At 41.1% G+C, this 21,760-nt stretch overlaps 1 protein-coding gene across 1 annotated transcript; it reads left to right on the forward strand.

The window, feature by feature from the left end:
• The first annotated feature begins 919 nt into the window (after positions 1-919).
• LOC124038174 lies at positions 920-17,842 on the forward strand. The gene is made up of 5 exons (XM_046353701.1): positions 920-1,167; positions 13,742-13,883; positions 15,828-16,231; positions 16,343-16,571; positions 16,817-17,842. Exons 1-5 carry the CDS (start codon positions 1,060-1,062, stop codon positions 16,936-16,938), a joined length of 1,005 nt encoding a protein of 334 aa, XP_046209657.1. The 5' UTR covers positions 920-1,059; the 3' UTR covers positions 16,939-17,842.
• Positions 17,843-21,760: the final 3,918 nt, after the last annotated feature.

Below are 21,760 nucleotides of genomic sequence, written 5' to 3' on the forward strand. Positions count from 1 at the left end.
CCCTTATTTTAAGTGTTTCTAAAATCTCCAATGGGAAAAATGAGTGGTGGAAAAACAATTGGAACCATTTCCCTGTTTGACCGCTAGGTTTTATGGGTATTATACTACTGTGGTACTCTGTTCTTGAGAGCTAGGCCAGACCATCTGGCTTCAATGTACTGTATCTGTCACTGGCTTGCACTGGGGGGTAACAGTGTGAACTGCATGTTCACGTGAGCATGCTGTAGGGCTGTTGTAGTGAAGCTGTTGGTTATAAATTATAACCCAGCAGGTGATAGTACATTTTGTTAAAATTAATACAACTTGTGTACACACAAGGACTTTATATAAAACAGCAGCACATTTTGTCAACTGACCAGTAACCAGCCAGGCACAAAAATAGTCCATGTTAGATAACCTTAGCTCGTATCTAGCTTATGCACACAGCATCATCACAGGATAGTGCACAAGATGCTGCTCTGTCCTGCACAACATAACCTAGAATTGACAACGTCAAATGAATGGGTCAAATGACTTATTACAACTGTATCATATACCAATCATACTTGGGATGTTCAGTATGTCTTCTGGTTTTAAGGGGAAGAATTTCATAGCATACAACTGCTGGGGATCTCCATTATTTACATTTGGAAAGTCTCGAGGACTGAGGAATGGAGTCCTACTTGTTTCCATATTATTGTTATCAATTAGTACCTGGCAGTGTCCAAAATAGCCATTGAGCAGTTTCATATTGCAAAATATATACATACATTGTACCAGACATAATCATACTACGAATGTATACTACAAACAGCACCTTTGGAGAGGGAAAAGGAATACAGTCAAAGACAGTACATTTGAGAAACGCTTTGATATAGTATTGCACGTGACGTCATACCGGAAACTATCGCTTTAAACACCGGACATATTATTATTTTTTTACAGCGTGCTTGCTTTCACTTTCAATGTTTTGATAACGTCCGTTGTTGACAGCAAATACGCGACTATTGCATTTGGAAACGGATACATTACCATTTAAGGAATATAACTTCAAGTCGCATTAGATATTCGCGTGATAATATGCAAGAAATGCCGGAATCACAGCCGTCTAAATGTGAGGTGGAGCGGAATCACGAATGCATGATCCTACAACAAAGAATAGAGACGGCTAGCATTGGCAATAATAGAGTAAGACTGTTTTCCCTCAGTACTTCAAGTCATTTCACAATCTAGCTTGCACGTTAGTGTGTTTGGTCACATTTGGAAACAGCTTACTACATATGACGTGTTCATCATAGAGATCCTAAATTATTACAAGTCATATGCTAATAGTGTTCATTCAGTGTCTACTGCAGGTGACCAGCTTCATATTTGTTAATCCACCACCTCGCTTTTGTTATGATGGACCATTCACACACTAGCGGTCAGCTGTCTCGGTACTGTACAAAGAGTAATACTAAATGGGATGCCTAGTGATGCTGTCTTCAATGTAATCTATTCTATTCGGCTAGCCAACGTCGCTTATGCCCGCAGCCTCTAGTGGGCCGCTGACAATAAAACAACAAAAACACATTTTTTAGGAATTCGATTAGTCATGTCAGCGAACAATTTTTAGGTTGGTAAATAAATCTAACCAGCTATCTAAATGTGTAGTAATCATGGCCGAATACCGAGCGAGCGCGCAGGACACTTGCCTAGGGGCCCTGTCACTTTAATAACTCTACCTACATCAACATATTACCTCGATGCCGGTGCCCCCGTACATTGACTCTTTCCCGGCACCCCCTGTATGTAGCCTCGCTATTGTTATTTACTGCTGCTCTTTAATAATTTGTTATTCTTCTCTCTTACTTTTTTTTTGGGGGGGGGTATTTTCTTAAAACGGCATTGTTGGTTAAGGGCTTGTAAGTACCCATTTCACTGTAATGTCTACACCGGTTGTATTCGGTGCATGTGACAAATACAAATTGATTTGATTTGACCTCAAGGAGGCCCTCATTGATTTTGTTAGTCATTCTCTCGCTCTGCCCAATGGCAAAATGAATGGAATTCATCAAACCACACAACTCAAGTTTGAATTCATATCAGTTGTGTCAGTGGTTATGTTCGAGAGGATCAAACCGTAATGTATCATTGGTCAATTCTGACTGACTGATCTACAAATAATAATGAGTAGTTATTTATAGTGTAAGGTGATTTGTAGATCAGTCAGTCCGTAGTCGCCTGCACTGAATGACAAACAATCCCAGAGATACTGGATATAATGACGAGATGCCTATATCTCCGCTCTAACAATGGGATTTGTAGTCCACTTAGCGAAATGACAGGCTCTCAAGCTCCCGCCTATTCCTCTTTTTGGAGTGGTGGATACATCTTGTTATTTGGATACTTTTTTGAATATTTGATGAGGGTGTTGACTTCAACCACTTGTTTTCAATGGAGAATGAGATGCTATGCTAGCCTCATGAATATGCATAGACGTCTCGGATTTCAACAGGGACAACTCCGATATGAATTGTTTTTTTAATTGTATAATTTAGCTAGTCATGTTGGCAATTGAACAAGCTTTCAAATTATGCCCACCTAACCCAGATTGCGATTTATAATGGACTGTTTTGTGATTTTTAGACAACAGTAATTGTGTAAAGGCTGGGATGCAGGTCTGTGTTCAAAACAATTACAAGTGTGCTTGCTCTAGTTCCTCAATGGCACAGCTAGGAAAGCAACAACAACAAAAAGTATATTTTCAGACTGTTCTTTGAGTCATAAGTGCACTGAAGTGCACTGAACTGTGCACACTTTGGAGAGGTGTGTGGCCATTTTGAAACGCCAGTTAGACCTCTCACTCAAACCCTTGTCATTTTATGGTCTTATGTTGCACCTACGCCAAATTTTCAGAGAATATTCTTATCATGTTACTGAATGTTTCCAGAGTATTTTGTTATTAACAAATGTGGCGTACAGTAAAATGTAAAATGCACATAAAGTTAATAGTGTACTGTTTGGATTCAGTCTTGTCAGGTGAACTGTTCTGTCATCACCTTTAGTCTAATCATTTTCCCTTTTAATTGCTACTATGGTTATGCATATGCTTTCTATATTTCTTCTGTAAGAAGCATTTCAATTTAGCCCTGTCCTTTTAGGCCAATTTCCACGAGTGTAAGGGTTTAATAATGAATGTGCTTAACGTGGCCTCTTCCACTCTGGTCTTATTTCTGATGTGGATTGGGTTTCTTGGTGCCAATGGAAAGTGTACTCAACTATGAGCAAACCAGCGTGTGTATTAAATACATGGAATTGTATTGTGATGATACAGATTACATGTAATGGATCCTGCACACAATATGCTTTAAAAAAATTACAAAATCCAGGAATAACATTTGATGTGTATAACAGTGTTTGGTGGAATATAGTTCAAATGATAGTAATTGCCCATAATTCTGCACCTTTGGATACTTGTATTTCCAATTTTGATCATCACATTTTAGTTACTGCAAAGAAAATGTATTGGATCTACTGGGGTTTTTAAAATACAGACTAACTTTCTGTTTTGTCTGCTTGGACTCAAGGTTGCGTTCATCTTTTTGCAGGCTGTCAGGTTCTTTTGATGAATGTATTTATGTTTTGAGAAGGCAACTAATCTACATTTTTTAAATGCATTTACTGTCTTGCAAAAGGCCACACAGATCTGTGTCTTGTGGTCTCTGTTTTGAAAATCAACATCGTTCCAAAAAATGCTTGTATACGATTGAGAAAAACTGGCTCACAAAATAGAAATTCAACTTTTGATGTGTGTGTCTATAGAACCCCTTGGGGGGAGTGTATATCCCAAAGATAGGACTTATACATATTGTCATGTTGGAGATATAATGAAAATAAGAAGCATTATGGATTTTTAGATAAAATGGACATGCTTTTTGGGGAGACTGAACATATTAACAAAAGCCTGTGAGTTTGTAAGTCTTAGGGAGTGAACGTTACTTATAATAAGGGTTACATGGAGAAAATCAGCCCTCCCTTAAGCAAAATGGATTTGACCTTACCCTCCCTGAACGCTTGAAAAAATACAAAATGACCCTCCCCTATACCCAAAATAATAATTAAAGCAAAGTGGATAGCAGATAACATGTTTACCGTTTTCTCTCACTTATTGGACAGAACAGAGCCTTAGATATTCAGTTTGATCTGTTCTTCATCCTGTTAGCATTAAATGGCAACGTGGGAATTTTGATAGTTCACAGGGCTGCGGGCTAGAAGGTTGTGGGTTCGTAAACAACCGTGGACAGGAGTAGGGTTGGAAATATCTCCTTTATAGTAAAAGCTTTGCATGAATCTATCATCGTATTTGCAGGTCCCAGAAAAAAATGGGCTTTTATATAGATGATATGCAATTCTCATAATTGTACATATTAGCTGGATCTCTTTTTAACACAACACTAATTACCGGAATTACAGGCTAAGAATGGACAGAGAGTTCATCTTATCATATTTCTCCAATGCCAAATTTGTGTATCTTGTTTGCAACGAAACTGTCCCTGTTTGCAAATAATTAAATCTGAGACGTCATTAGGAATCTGAGCATGGTACTACTGTACTTTCAGAAGTTAGGCTTACCTTTCCACACCAGACATAGTGGACCTAACTACTTAGAAATGTTTTAGGTTTAACTGCTGGCTACTCTACTCTTAACCTACTCTTATCCCAACAACAGCAGGTCACACATGTTTCCCTAAAAGCTGTCTGGGTTTAAACATCTTCTATTGTACAGTAAGTGAATAGCGTACTAAATTGATAGTGACAGAATTAGATTACTTCACAAGCAAAGTCTTGAATGTCAAACTAAACAATGATATCCTCATATGCATCAGAGTGAGGTCTTTCCCAGGTATTTTAAAGCTTGTTTCTAGCATAAAGCATTGCGGACCAAAGCACCGTTATAGATCACTTTTATATAATTGTATCCGTTTTTATTTTCTTCTCAATCTTAAGCTAACATGTTTGTTTTTTTGCCATTTTCTTCAATAAAAGTTAGGCCTATTGCATACCCTCTCATACCCCCTCAATTTAAGTATTGTTTTAACTTAACAGCCTACGTTTGTGTCAGTGAAGGACTATTTAAAGAGTGCATGGTGGGTGGTGGAATTGACCAACAAATCTATGGCTATAGCAGCCTATAGCCTAATTTCGTCAGTCAAACAGGTAGGTGTACCTCTTATTTCTTAAATGGGAAGAAATAGGCTCCAACACAAAGCCCTCTTGTTGTTAGTAAAGACTTTGCCTACTTTCAGCACCATGAGCTGTCCATTTCCAATTGATTGTGCCGCGGCTGCTGCTTCAAGTTTCAGCACCACAATGTAAGTTACTCGAGTCTGGCTTATTGTGAGGTCAATAACTCTGAAAAATACATCATGGGAAAGAAACATTGTTTTTAATAAATTCAAATATAGTAGCAGCAAGCTATCAAAGTTGACCTCTGGTCCTCCTTTTCATCTTCGTGCTCTCTTTCTCAAACTGAACAGAACCTAACCAAATATACTTTTGGAAGAAACCTTTCACTCTCCTCCTGAAATGCCATCGTAGCCCTACACAGTACAGCCATTGGTTAAGCAGCTCACACAAAGCAGAGCAGGCTGGGGCTCAGGGTTGGAATATCCATTGCAGTGTGTAATGCAGCCTAGTTTAATTTAAACCATCCCAGCACCAATCTTAGAAATATAACTTTGCCTGTGCTTCTCTGAGCATGCACTTCGTAGCCTATAGGCTATGGATCATTTGATTTGAGACCACACTAGATAGCCTATGGAGAATCAGAGATGAGGGGCGGCATTGGGCCTATAGCCTAATAAACAACTAATTCTAAAACATTTAATCAATTACATAACCCTCCCCTGGACTAGATTTAAAAAATACTTAACCCTCCCCTTGACTGAAATTGAAAAAGCATGACCCTTTGCCCTTTTCCTCCAGGTCACCATTCTGTAAATTTCAATAAGTCCCTTAGGTCAAAACACGGATAGCCATTTCAAAGGAAAGGCCTGGCTGAGCACAAAAACAATAATTTAGAAAATATTGTAATTTCCATTTGTACTTATGTAAATGTGATATTTCTGTTTTTTGTTTTTAATACAATTGCACAAAAATGTAAAAATATCTACTTTTTTTGCTTTGTCATTATGGGGTATTGTGTGTAGATTGAGGAGGGGAAAAAACAATATCATCCATTTTAGAATAAGGCTGTAATGTAACAAAATGTTGAAAAGGTCAAGGGGTCTGAATACTTTCTGAATGCACTGTATATGTATACACTTTATATAGAAAAGTATGTGGACACCCCTTCATATTAGTGTATTCTGCTATTTCAGCCATACCCATTGGTGACAGGTGTATACAATCGAGCACACAGCCATGCAATCTCCATAGACAAACATCGGGAGTAGGATGGCCATACTGAAGAGCTCAGTGACTTTAAACATGTCATCATCATACGAAGCCACGTTTCTAACAAGTCAGTTCGTCAAATTTCTGCCCTGCTAGAGCTACCCCGGTCAACTGTAAGTGCTGTTTTTGTGAAGTGGAAACGTCTAGGAGCAACAATGACTCAGCCGCAAAGTGGTAGGCCACGCAAGCTCACAGAACGGGACCGCCAAGTGCTGAAGCACACAGCGGGTACAAATTGTCTGTCCTCTAATGCAACACTCACTACCAAACTGCCTCTGGAAGCAACGTCAGCACAATAACTGCTTCTTTGGGAGCTACATGAAATGGGTTTCATGTTGAAAATCATCATGCGCAATGCCCAGCTTTGGCTGGAGCGGTGTAAAGCTCACCGTCTTTGGATTCTGGAGCATTGGAAACACGTTCTCTGGTGTGATGAATCACGCTTCACCATCTGGCAGTCCGACGGACAAATCTGGATTTGGCGGATGCCAGGAGAACAATACCTGCCCCAATGTATGGTGCCAACTGTAATGTTTGGTGCAGGTGGAATAATGTTCTGGGGCTGTTTTTCACGGTTCGGGCTAGGCCCCTTAGTTCCAGTGAAAGGAACTCTTATCACTACAGCATACTGTACAATGACATTGTAAACGATTCTGTGCTTCCAACTTTGTGGCAACAGTTTGGGGAAGGCCCTTTCCTGTTTCAGCATGACAATGCCCCTGTGCACAAGGCGAGGTGCATAAAGAAATGGTTTGTCGAGATTGCTGTGGAAGAATTTGACTGGCCTGCACAGAGCCCTGACCTCAACCCCATTGAACACCTTTGGGATGAATTGGAACGCCGTCTGCGAGCCAGGCCTAATCGCCCTACATCAGTGCCTGATCTCACTAATGCTCTTCTTTCTGATTGGAAGCAACTCCCCGCAGCAATGTTCCAACATCTAGTGGAAAGCCAGAAGAGTGGAGGCTGTTGTCACAGCAAAGGGGGGACCAAGTCCATATTAATGCCCATGATTTTAGAATGATGTGTTCGACAAGCAGGTGCCACATACTTTTGGCCATGAAGTGTATACAGTGCATTCGGAGTGTGCAGGCCCCTTGACTCTTTCCACATTTTGTTACGTTACAGCCTTATTCTAAAAACGTAATAAATGGTTTTATTTCCTCACTAATCTACATACAATTCCCCAGAATGACCAAGCAAAAACAGTATTTTAATATATTTTGCCAAAATAAAACTACAAAAGCTGAAATATCACATTTACATTCACTACCGGTCAAAAGTTTTAGAACACCTACTCATTCAATCATCCGTTCACCTACGCTGCGCCTCACAAAGACACAGTGGTTAGAACCAAAAATATCAAATTTGGACTCATCAGCCCAAGGGCCAGATTTCCACCAGTCTAATGTCCATTGCTCGTGTTTCTTGGGCCAAGCAAGTCTCTTCATCTTATTGATGTCCTTTAGTAGTGGTTTCTTTGCAGCAATTCGAGGCCTGATTCACGCAGTCTCCTCTGAACAGTTGATGTTGAGATGCGTCTGTTACTTGAACTCTGTGAACCATTTATTTTGGTTGCAATTTCTGAGGTACAGTTAACTCTAATGATCTTATCCTCTGCAGCAGAGGTAACTCTGGGTCTTCCTTTCCTGTGGTGGTCCTCATAAGAACCCGTTTCATCATAGCGCTTGATGGTATTTGCGACTGCACTTGAAGAAACTTTCAAAAGTTCTTGAAATGTTCTGGATTGACTTACTTTCATGTCTTAAAGTAATGATGGACTGTCACTTCTCATTGCTTATTTGAGCTGTTCTTGCCATAATAAGGACTTGGTATTTTTCCAATTAGGGCTATCTTCTGTATACTACCCCTACCTTGTCGCAACACAACTGATTGGCTCAAACGCATTAAGAAGGAAAGAAATTCCACAAATGAACTTTTAACAAGGCACACCTGTTAATTGAAATTCAATCCAGGTGATTACCTCATGAAACTGGTTGAGAGAATGCCAAGAGTGTGTGAAGCTATCATCAAGGCAAAGGGTGGCTACTTTGAAGAATCTCAAATATAACATATATTTTGATTTGTTTAACACTTTTTTGGTTACTACATGATTCCATATGTGTTCTCATCGTTTTGATGTCTTCACAATTATTCTACAATGTAGAATATAGTCCAAATAAAGCACAACCCTGAAATGAGTAGGTGTGTCCAAACTTTTGACTGGTACTATATACAGTGTCAAGAAAAAGTATATGAACCCTTTGGAAATACCTGGATTTCTGCATAAATTGGTCCTAAAATGTGATCTTATCTTCATCTAGGTCACAACAATAGACAAACTCAGTCTGCTTAAACTAATAACACACAAATAATTATACGTTTTAATCTTCAATGAACACACTGTGTAAACAATCACAGTTTAGGGTGGGAAGGGTATGTGAACCCTTGGATTTAATAACTGGTTGACCCTCTGGCAACAATAACCTCAACCAAACATGTTCTGTAGTTGTGGATCAGACCCGCACAACGGTCAGGAAGAATTTTGGACCATTCTTCTTTACTATACTGTTTCAGTTCAGCAATATTCTTGGGATGTCTGGTGTGAACTGCTCTCTTGAGGTCATGCCACAGCATCTCAATCAGGTTGAGGTCAGGACTCTGACTGGTCCACTCCAGAAGGCGTATTTTTTTCTGTTGAAGCCATTCTGTTGTTGATTTACTTCTGTGTTTTGGGTCGTTGTTCTGTTGCATCACCGAACTTCTGTTGAGCTTCAATTGGCAGACAGATAGCCTAACATTCTCCTGCAAAATGTCTTGATAAACTTGGGAATTCATTTTTCTGTCTATGATAGCAAGCTGTCCAGGCCCTGAGGCCAGACAGGAGTAAGGATTTTGGCTTTCAGTCTGATTGGGACTGGATAGGAAAATAGCCTAGGCTTTGGGATAGGAGAAGATATCATTTCCCCTAATGCTTCTGATTTTTTAACAGACTATATCTGTGACAGAGTTGTCTATGTAGTGGATTGTGCATAGGCCCATCAATCAAATGTATTTATAAAGCCCATTTTCATCAGCCGATGTCACAAAGTGCGATACAGAAACCCAGCCTAAAATCCCAAACTGCAAGCAACACAGATTTAGAAGCACGGTGGCTAGGAAATACTCCCTAGAAAGGCCAGAACCTAGGAAGAAACCTAGAGAGGAACCAGGCTCTGAGGGGTGGCCAGTCCTCTTCTGGCTGTGCTGGGTGGAGATTATAACAGAACATGGCCAAGATGTTCAAACGTTCATAGATGACCAGCAGGGTCAAGTAATAATAATCACAGTGGTTGTCGAGGGTGCAAAAGGTCAGCACTTCAGGAGTAAATGTCAGTTGGCTATCAAATTTGTGACTGTCTGAAGAGTCCCAATGACAGCTCAAATAGTCACATGTTCTTTTATAGACTTTTACTGTAGGGGTTTCCTGTTAGGTTTATTAACTGCGTTCAGGGAGCATGTTCAATCCGGCAGTGACAATTATGCACGTGCTTTGAATTTTTGGCGATTTTGTGTGAAGTAAATACGCTACGCTAAAGGATTCCATGCGGCCTGCAACCTGCTTGGATAATGCTCCATTTTGTTTTATGCCATTCTGCTGCTGCGCATGTTGTGTATTTTGTGGGATTGCGTTATTGCCCACATTGGTGAACATTTTTGTCATTTGTGTCTTGTCGTTCCATTTTTCGGGAAATGTGAAGATGTTATATATAACGTATAATAAATGATTATCCATCATAAAGATAAAGGATACTGACAATGAAAAGAGAGCAACCGATTTATAGACCATGGTGAAAGTTAGCTTGACAGAGAAAGTGTCAAGATGATCTGATGTAAGATGCATGTTTTCCAAAAAAACTTCATGGATGTTACATTGTATGTGACAATGGCGCCCAACATGGGGTGGTCTCTCGTGGGGGAATAGGTCAAAGGGGGGTGAATGTTGTGAAACTAGCATATGTAGTGAAGCTGTGGAGTTAGCTTACGGGTACATTCTTACTGTACCTTGGTTACACTCACCCCCTCGAAACTCGCTCCATAGCAACCCCAGCCGTTGAGATGTGCCCAACTGCGGATCCGTGTCACGGCAGCAATGATCTAACTTAGCAGTATTAGCTTCCTCCCTCTCTGAGTACAACTCAGGATAAACTGTCCGTACCACGTCTTGGACCTGGGGTCCTCTGCCTAGCCAGCACACGTGACCGCCCATCTGACAATATACGAACCAGTTAAGCTATTCAAAAGCAACATTGGAGATATTTCAAGTGGAGTGAGCTTATGGCACTTTCTTAACTCTTGTTACACTACAAACATCTTTAAAAACATCTACAAACATCTTTAGAGTCCAATCTCAGGTGAAGAAACCTCTTATTCACAAAGCCATCTCCCTATAAGGAACAACTGTTTGGGCAAGGTATTTAATAGCTATGAATCATAATCATAACACAATCACCTTTGGGTGGCCATAATCACAGCGTTCTTCAATTGGTTGTTCAGAACAGCACCGTTTCTGTTGATTCAAATGTTTCACACCAACCATTGTGTCCTGCTGAACGCGGCCCAGGTTTGACACTCTTTTAGAGAAAGCTGCTGATAATCAGACTGGTGATATCAACTCATATATTTACATATGTGTATACATCAAGTTATGTTAGAAAATAATTTAATAGAATAATGATGAATTATATAAATGTCCTTTTGTTGAAGGCTGCTCACTCATTCCCATATTAGTCCATGTAGGCTAACTGCAAACCATATGCCTATTTTTGTTCATCCAGGTAGGAAGTGCTTGAAATGGGCTTGATCCAATGAAAGTCACCACAGATGATTGTAGTGTCGGCTTTATTCGGTATTCTCCACCCATATAAAATGTATCAAACATGTAAGATTGGGAAAAAAAGGATTGCCTTTTTTGAAGCAGTGCATTGTAGAATGTTTGTTGTGTACACTAATAAATGCAAGGACCTGTTAAATCCCAGGAACCGGTAAATTATGTAAACTTCATTAATATTCAAATTGAAAATGCATCAACGTAATGTTTTCTGCATCTCTTCAAATATGATGTGGCATATAACAACCCAACTTGCACGGTAAAATGATTGACTAAACACGATTCAATTTGCATATTAATGAGTGCGATGACAGATTATAATATTTAGTATTTTTTTTCCCTTCGGGAAACGTCTATAATCTCCAGCATTTTATTTTCCTGAAATAGTGGAGAAAGAAAATAGATAACTTTAAGAACTATGGAACTTAATTTTAATCAAATGTTCATAAAAGCCTTGGTAGTGACATTTTAGTTTCTGTGTGAGGGGAATTCTACTTTTTTCTATATAATTAATTATATAAAATTATTTGTTTTGGCTAGCTTTTTTTGGAACATTGCTAATGTCAGCGATTTTTAAATGTTGTTATTTATAGTCCTTGCCTCATACGTGTTTGTCATAGCTTTCTGTGAATGTCTGTCATCATTGTCTGTCGAAGGTGACACATTTAAACGTAGAGGTAGCTTTATGATATACAGAATCTTTAAGGAAATTATTGCTTTTTTAAATGTCAGACTGGCACACATAAAATCATTGAAGCTTCACCAATCTTCTATATAAATCCACAAGAACAAGGGGAGGAGCTCAGGGCAGTGGAGAGGAAGGTGCATCATTGCGCATGAAAGGACAGTGAAGACATGAGACACACAGCTCAAAATGCTCCCCTATTGATCTTGTTTAGGGACAATACAATTATCCTACCTAGACTAGCCTACAACACCACAATGCAATGGAAAATTGCATTATTATTGTTTTCAAGTGAACACAAAATTGTACTCCAGGCCTTAAACTGCAGTGAACGTGTCATTTGATTAACAGCTCAAAAACGCTGTGATTTGAATGTTTCATTCCATTTGGATCAGTTGTGGGGCTAGTCTCGAACAGTTTATAATGTCTAGAAAGGCACGGTAGCCGGACAGTCTGGCTGTATTCATACTTCTGATACTAAAATGCGCTGCGCTGACTGTTGCGGATTATCATTCTCAAGTCTTTCTTTAATAATATGCTCCAGGCCCAGTTATTCAGGGAAGCTTAAGGCCTCCTCTCCAATCCGAGTGCCTATTCCTCACGCACATAGAACCGAACGCTTCATTATAGCCTAAATATTTGTAATTTAACTTTTAAAATGTATTATCATTTTTTATGTGTGGCATAAACACAATCAGTCACAATGTTTTAATCAGACTTTGGTACTTCAAAAGTCTTCTGTAGGCGACCTGCGCACATTCGTCCAGTCCAATATAATTCCAGCATCCAAACTGTGCACAGGCCATTCAATGAATGGAAAGAGACATCTGTTACAAATCACTAAAAGTTTAATGACATTTAAAGATTATCAAGCCATGCCTTCGGTACTGGGTACCATGTAGGGAGGGATGTATTTTCTGTTTTGTCGAGATTGACACAGGCCTAGTCTAGTTGAAAACGCAAACCATGATGTTGAAGAGCCCAAAGTTGGTAATCGGTATGCAGTTATGCTTTGCTTATTGGTTGTATGGTGCATTGGCACAGAAACCTGTTGGTGGAAAATGTGTTACATATATTTTATAAATATAGCATCAACATATTGAACACCTGATTTTCCCCTAGCTGATCATTGTCTGCAGCTGGCTCTGATCGTAGTGTAATGAAACAGGCAGGGAGAGTTAGCTCCTCTGTGGTGGCTCGGTGAATCCTCAACCTTCTGGCCCGTAACCCTGCGTGGCATCACTGTGCCACAAAAGCATACTGAAGTGACAAAGTCGGTATCCACGTTTATAAACACAGGGTCACTACAGTTATTATTTGTGGTCATAATCATGAATGAATTCAATGAGGGTCGGAAGGTGTGCAGTTTATTTTACAGCACTACAGGGAGGGTGATGTGATCATATTTGTTACGTTGGGGGGGGGGGGGGTTTATGACACTACCAGTCATTTTCTAACTGTCCTTTATAATGGTAACTGTGGTAATTTGTCTGACCAATAACCGTCATCCAATATTCCATTACCTTCACAGCCCTAGATTTGTGTGGTCACAAAAGAAGGTGACAGAGCCATAGATGGGAGGTGTTATAAGTGTTTGTTGCACTGAGTACAGAAACCTCTTTGTTCTGTTGTAGCCATTTAAAGACTGTTCGACGCCACAACCTAGATCACTTAAAAATAAGAGATCTTGGCAACACAATACAGTAGATGGAAAGTGTCTCTCAAAACCATTCACTCATCAGCCATTTGCATTTCTCTTTCCTTCACAGACAATGAAGATGGAGATGGACGTATTTAACCCTTCCCACACTACAGAGCTCCAGTTCCTCAGGTTGCGTGTTCGGGAACTGGAGAAAGAGAAGGTCGAAATGGCAGCTGAAAACCAACGGCTACATAACATGCTAGTGAAGGGTGAGGATGAGTAAAATCAATATACAGTTGAAGTCAGAAGTTAACATACACTTAGGTTGAAGTCATTAAAAATTGTTTTTCAACCACTCCACAAATTTTTTGTTAACAAACTATAGATTTGGCCAGTCAGTTAGGACATCTACTTTGTGCATGTAATTTTTCCAACAATTGTTTACAGACAGATTATTTCACTTATAATTCACTGTATCACAATTCTAGTGGTTCAGAAGTTTACATACACTAAGTTGACTGTGCCTTTAAACAGCTTGGAAAATTCAAGAAAATTATGTAATGGCTTTAGAAGCTTCTGATAGGCTAATTGACATAATTTGAGTCAATTGGCGGTGTATCTGCGGATGTATTTCAAGGCCTACCTTCAAACTCAGTGCCTCTTTGCTTGACATCGTGGGAAAATCAAAAGAAATCAGCCAAGACCTCAGAAAAAAATTGTAGACCTCCACAAGTCTGGTTCATCCTTGGGAGCAAGTTCCAAACGCCTGACGGTACCACGTTCATCTGTACAAACAATAGTTCACAAGTATAAACACTAAGGGACCACGCAGCCGTCATACCGCTCAGGAAGGAGACGCGTTCTGTCTCCTAGAGATTAATGTACTTTGGTGCGAAAAGTGCAAATCAATCCCAGAACAACAGCAAAGGACCTTGTGAAGATGCTTGAGGAAACAGGTACAAAAGTATCTATATCCACAGTAAAATGTGTCCTATATCGACATAACCTGAAAGGCCGCTCAGCAAGTGTAACGGATGTGAAACGGCTAGCTTAGTTAGCGGTGTGCGCTAAATAGCGTTTCAATCGGTTACGTCACTTGCTCTGAGACCTTGGAGTAGTGTTTCCCCTTGCTCTGCAAGGGCCGCGGCTTTTGTGGAGCGATGGGTAACGATGCTTCGAGGGTGACTGTTGTCGATGTGTGCAGAGGGTCCCTGGTTCGCGCCCGGGTATGGGCGAGGGGACGGACGTAAAGTTAGACTGTTACACAAGGAAGAATCCACTGCTCCAAAACCGCCATAAAAACAGCCAGACTACGGTTTGCAACTGCACATGGGGACAAAGATGGTACTTTTTGGAGAAATGTCCTCTGGTCTGATGAAACAAAAATAGAACTGTTTGGCCATAATGACCGTCATTATGTTTGGAGGAAAAAGGGGGAGGCTTGCAAGCCGAAGAACAACATCCCAACGTGAAGCACGGGGGTGGCAGCATCATGTTGTGGGGGTGCTTTGCTGCAGGAGGGACTGGTGGACTTCACAAAATAGATGGCATCATGAGGTCGGAAAATTATGTGGATATATTGAAGCAACATCTCAAGACATCAGTTAGGTAGTTAAAGCTTGGTCGCAAATGGGTCTTCCAAATGGAAAATGACCCCAAGCATACTTCCAAAGTTATGGCAAAATGGCTTAAGGACAACAAAGTCAAGATATTGGAGTGGCCATCACAAAGCCCTGACCTCAATCCTATAGAAAATATGTGGGCAGAACTGAAAAAGTGTGTGCGAGCAAGGAGGCCTACAAACATGACTTCAGTTACACCAGCTCTGTCAGGAGGAATGGGCCAAAATTCACCCAACTTATTGTGGGAAGCTTGTGGAAGGCTACCTGAAACGTTTGACTCAAGTTAAACAATTTCAAGGCAATGCTACCAAATACTAATTGACTATATGTAAACTTCTGACCCACTGGGAATGTGATGAAAGAAATTAAAGCTGAAATAAATAATTCTCTCTATTAATATTCTGACATTTCACATTCTTAAAATAAAGTGGTGATCCTAAATGACCTAATACAGTGAATTTGTATGAGGATTAATTGTTAGGAATTGTATGTAAACTTCCGACTTCATCTGTAATTGTATAATTCAACTGCTCTGGACTGATCACATTCCCTCATGCATGTTTCTTCTTTCTTTGTGGTGTCATCCCCCAGAGATCCCTGGCCTGCTGTCCACCATGTGGCAGACCTTGGGCCAAGCCAACCAGCCCCCCCACCCTGCAGTGTCCCCACAGGCGGTCTCTACGGCAACAGGGAGGGGCGAGAGCTACACGTACACACACCACCACTCCGTGTCAGGAAACTTTGGCCAAGGGTTCAGTTCTCCACTCCATCATCAGCCCATGTCCAACCGCTCAGCTATGACTCAGGATATGAATGAAAGCATGTCCAACTTTGGACCCGAGATGGCCATCAGTGAGCACAGTGTGGACGGAGACTTGGAGCTGAGTGACATCACTGAGAACGACGACCTCCACAGCTCTCTGTGTGGCTCAGTATCCAACCTACCTGTGATGAGGACATGCTCAGAGACACACTGTGTTAATGGGACTGGCCATGTAAGAAAAAATGCTGTTCATTCCAGATAAAGACCTTCCTCCAAAGGTTATGAAGGTCTAAATGTGTTTTTAATTCTGACCACATTTGCTCTCTCCCTATTGGTTGTGCAGGTTAACCAGGTGGAGGTATACCCGGGTTCCGGTGTCTTCTGTGAAATGCGGTCCTGGCATGCAGCCAATCAGACGCAGTCTCCCACGGCGATGGCGCGCACCCTGTTGCTGGGCGTGTTCGACATGGACACCCTGCTTAACAGCAACCTGCGAGGGGGGAGGAGCCGCAGACCAACGTTCCCCAACCACCGCACCGCCCTGGACCCACACAAGCTAAACGCCATCTATAGTACGTGTATTATTGACACATTCCCTGATCAACAGCCTTACCAACAACCTTCAACCACCTGTCATTGTATTTTCCTCCCAAATGCACTTGATCATTCATTGATAAGTGAAAACAACACACTCACTTTCTCGATCATTAGAAAGATACATAACTGGTACAGTTAAAGTAAAACATGGCTGTTCCTCACTCCTGCGTTGTCCTCCCTCCTCCAATTGTTGTCGTGCTGTCACTCTCTCCCTCCGCAGATGCCACGCTGGCCCGCTTCCCATTGGCCAGGAAGGGGCAAATTGGCACCGGCATCAACTCTAAGCTGTCTGAGATCCGGTTCCGATCCAGGAGAGCCATCCGGGACCCCAGTTATCTATGAAGGACTGTTCCTGCCCAAATGCCAAGTTTATTCAATCAACATTTTTGTTCTAGTTTTTTTATTTTTTTATCACATTAACTATGTCAGTGTATCAGTGCATGTGCCTGCCAAATGTCTTGCCTATGAATTTTTTCACATTGGCTTTAACATTTGTCTTCAGCTAGAGATACTGTGGAAGAGAATGGCAAAATTACTCAAAAGACAGCCTAATGATAGAGGAAGGATTCAAGACCATTGGAAAAATGTACAAAAGAACTGGCATTGATGGTTATATCCCCCCTCTGTCACCAGCCAACCATTAGCAAACCACACGGGAACAGCCCCCGGGGTATTCTCTCTGACTGATAGAGATGCATAGATCCAGGACTGCTGACCCATGTGTGATCAACCAGTGGAGGAACGGAGGCTTCAGTCATGTCTCACCAGACAGACGCCTCACTGTCGTTGACCTCTACCCACTTAGACCGAGGAGGGGGGAGGGGGGGGGGGGGGTGGAGGGGGTCCAAATGATATTTCTCCATTGATTTCTCTGATCCTAGGCATTAAGCTAACTCCAAAAGCTCCATTACCACCCCGTGGTCCCCTCCTTAATCTCTTCCTCCATCCCTCTTCTTCCCCCTGAGATAAGCATCATGCCTAATGGACCCCAGGTACTCTGAGCCTCCGGGAGGATGACGGCATGAATGAATTCATCTTAACGGACTTAAACAGTGTGTGACTCTCCCCAAGTCCACTATGTCCACAGGGCCCACATGAAGAGACTAGGACTGGAGATGTGGCTTGATGCAGATATTACATATTGGAGAAGATGTAACCGTTGGTAATGAGGAACGGTCAAGTTTGTTATTTTATATCTGGTCACGTCTGACCATTGAATATGGTGCATTAAAAGGCTGCAGTTTGTCATTGTCCTTCATATGTTGTTTCTCTAGTCATCTGTCGAAAGGTTAGGTAATTATGCATTAACCACTTGCTTAAAAGCTACGTTGGCCGCATTCACACAGTCCAATTCTGATATTTTTGCCCATTCATTTTTAGCAATCACATCAGATATTTTTCAGAGCTCATCTGATTGGTCAAAAGACTTAATTAGTTAAATAAATATAATTGGGCTGCCTGTCTAAACGCAGCCTTAGTTTTGGGCCACATCAAATACATCAAATAGGACATTAGTCCTGAAATAAAATGACACAAAAAGAGGATCATAGGCAGTAATTACAATTAGCCACTTGCCATTGATGAATTGAAATATCCACTGAAGTAGCCATGTGACCATTTGCAGATGCATTACTCTTGGGCTCTTTGGCTGTGTACAAACAGACCAATGTACAAACAGCCCAATTCTGATCTTTTTTTCACTAATTGCTATTTTGACCAATCAAATCTGATGTGTGAACACAGCTTTTGATCCTCAGGAGCCCCTGAGCTCAATTCAAGTTAAAATTGCGTCCATTAATTGAAAATAGCCAATTTATACTTTCCATGAGAACTTTTCAATGAAATAATTGAATATCTCCATTCTAAATCCCTAAACCTGATCCAGTACTGCAGTCCCTCTCCCTAGCCATGTTCCTAACCATTCCTTCATCCGAGGTTACCTGTAAAGCAACTCATGTCTTTAGTCACAGACAACAACACTGGGTGGGGACTTAACAGCCCCTCGTGGGCATTTGTCCTGAACCCCATTCCACCCACTGACAGCATGATAACCCCTATCCTGTTTATTGTGACCTTTTTATTCTGTCTCGATACAAATTCAATAAAGCTGCATTCCATTCAGCTCCAGGATGTGATGTGAACCTCTGATAGTAAAGATAACCTGAGCTGTCTCCAAAATTCATCCTTGCTTCTAAAATGCCACAGAGTGCTATTAAACCAGGCATCGACTCATTTGACCCCTCCTCCTTGGCCCAATTAATAATTTAATGACTTATTTTGTTTTTCTTTCTCTCTGTCTGTGCAGCAGCCAGTACTCTCGCCAGTTGAGGAGAGTAGGTGGTTTCAAAAAAAGAGAGAAAACAATCAAAATGCCCCTGACAGCGTTTCTAGTCTTAGTCCCTGGCTATGAAATCAATATGGGTTTCTGATGTTTTCATTTATCTGCCGAGAAACAAGACGTGTCCACCGGTCAAAGGGCGGCCGCACAGCGAGACAGGAGACATCATCAATAATCCCTGAATGTCAGGGAAAGGTGAAATAATAAGAAGGAGAGGAAATAATGCAGCCCCTCCTGTGAAAGATATAGGAAACAGACAGACCCCTTACAGTGAGATGTTTACTGGCTAGGTTCTGAGATGGAGACAGCACTGTATCCGATAGAGACAGGAAGATACACAATATGAAATTCGCTAGCACTGAATAGGCTATGCAGCAGGTACAGCCAGGAGAGAGCCGAGGTCCTCTCTAGGTCTCTTCCTTCTAGGGATTTGTGATAGCCAATGTGCCTCTGGTTCGCTTTTGTTTGCTCTTTAGGGTCAAGGAAGGCAGAGTTAATACTATTAAAGTAAACCCATAGAATAACATATTGAACATAGAATTTTAGGATCTCTTAACTTAAATAGAGATCCTATAATTCGATGTTCAATATGATATTACAAGGGTTTACTTTAAAAGCACTTTGTGACAACTGCTGATGTAAAGGTGTTGACCGATTCCCCTGCCTGTGAGTCTCGTCACTTCACACAGCTCACTCCATCCATCCCCCCGACGGTGCCAGAGAAACTAGGGGTTTCCCCAAACTGGGTCCCCAAATTCCCAGCAACCTCTGTGACCAGGCCACTGATAGGTTGCTAGGGTCAGGTGGTTGCTAGCGGGCGGACACCTGACAGTCCTCTTGCCTGCTCAGGTCACAGCCACCCCACTCCAAGTGGACATGTCTGATTTAGTGCGTGGGCAGAAGTGAGTTGATGTTACTATTGTAACTTGTGTGTAATCTGTCTATTGTTAGTTGTTCATAGTAGCTGTGCTGTGTGCTATACAGTCCTTTGCTTATGCCACTGATATATCAATTTATACAGACCATATTATTACTGCTCTTGTTCTATTATATCTGATGACCCATTCATTGTCATGCTAAGTTTGTTATGTACAGTATGTTCACTCATCTCTCTATGTACAGAACCACATCCATCTCATTATGTCCTCTGGAAATAAAGTTCCATCTTGTGTCTGACTCTCTATGAGGTTGCCTTATTCCTCCGACCAGGAAAGGTGTCAGCCCAACTAGAGAGCCGCTCTGTTTCAAAGGGGCTTTATAAATGCATACGATTGATTGAATTTGATTGTCTACTTGGCATAGCAAAAAGGTCTCCCTTGAGGGTTTCTTGAGGGTCTTGCAAAGTTTTACAGCAGACTATGGCATATTTTCAACAAATCCACCACGCTGATCCCTTGAATGGACTCACTGGACAGACATTTTGTACTTTATGTGAATCGTTGCACCTCCAATAAGTATGATATGTTACATTTGGTATGGTTACTAACGACAGAAGGTTACTTAAGACAGAAACGATGGGAGGGAGGCTGGTCGGGGAGGATGGGCGAGCATATATCGTGACCGTCTTGCAATCCAAAGGTTGCATGTTTGATGCGCATCGGGGACAACTGGAGCATTTTCGCTAACCCTTCCCCGAACATTTATTATAACGTTAACCCAATTCATCTATCCTTTTACGAGAATTCTCCTAACCTTTGTCTTTTTAGTTCTCCTAACCTTTGTCTTTTTAGTTCTCCTAACCTTTGTCGTACATCACCCTAACCTTTGACGTTAGTTCTCCTAACCACCACGTGAATTCACCCCTTAATTCTCCTTTGTTGTTGTGACGCAACAAGCAACCAGGTCTCTGAGAAAGACGCATAATATCACACGTCAAACCTCCAGGTCACCAGCGTACCAACATTATGCTGCTCAAATGAAAAACCAGCACCAAAGTGCTTTTTAATTATTTAAGATAATACATTACATTTATCACAAGGCCTCACTTTGAGAGATAACATTTTTTTATGAATAAAGTAGCCACATCAGGTATGCAAGTCACAGAATACTTGCTGCAAAGGGATGTTTAATTCCTATTGGAATCCTTGCTGCAAAGGGATGTTTAAATCCTCTTGGAATCCAACCCTTTGAATTTTTATTCACACACAATCTGCATTCAGAATAACTGCCTGTCAGACAAATAAATAAATAAGACTACCTAAACCATCTTAACTGAAACAATCATGTGAGTCCAAGTAACAGATTGGATTAGTTAAGAAAAATGTTTGTTACTTATCTTTGTGTAGCATAAGATTACATAATCTATCAGTGTGCATTCAAAAACACAGATATTGAAACAAACAAAAAAAACGAACAAATCGAACTGCAATAGAGCATGCTGGGAAATATAATGATGGCCATGGTTTTGCCAGCTAGACCCCTCAAACTCAACTCTGGACCTTGAAGCAAGTTCCACTGCTTGTTTTCATTGTTCCCCTCTAACCAAATAACTCCTTAGACCTGGCACACCAGGTGGGTGCTTTTCATTATCAAGTAGAATAGAAAACCAGCAAGCTCTAGACCTCACAGCGTAAGAGTTGAATACCCCTGAGCAAGAACATGCTGCACCAACAGGTCACCAGCACCAGCTTGAAATTTAGGCTGGTCAATGCTGTTTCTTTCAGCAGGTAAGGAACAATTAAATGTAATAACTCATGAAATGTGTGATGGTGAAGTAAGTAGCCTTGCACAACCCATAACAGCAGCCTATCTCCTGTAGCATGAGGCACTAGTCTATCACAGGGCCTTACCCCCAACCCATAACAGCAGCCTATCTCCTGTAGCATG

The sequence above is a fragment of the Oncorhynchus gorbuscha genome, linkage group LG06, assembly GCF_021184085.1.
Source record: "Oncorhynchus gorbuscha isolate QuinsamMale2020 ecotype Even-year linkage group LG06, OgorEven_v1.0, whole genome shotgun sequence".
Lineage (NCBI taxonomy): Eukaryota > Metazoa > Chordata > Actinopteri > Salmoniformes > Salmonidae > Oncorhynchus > Oncorhynchus gorbuscha.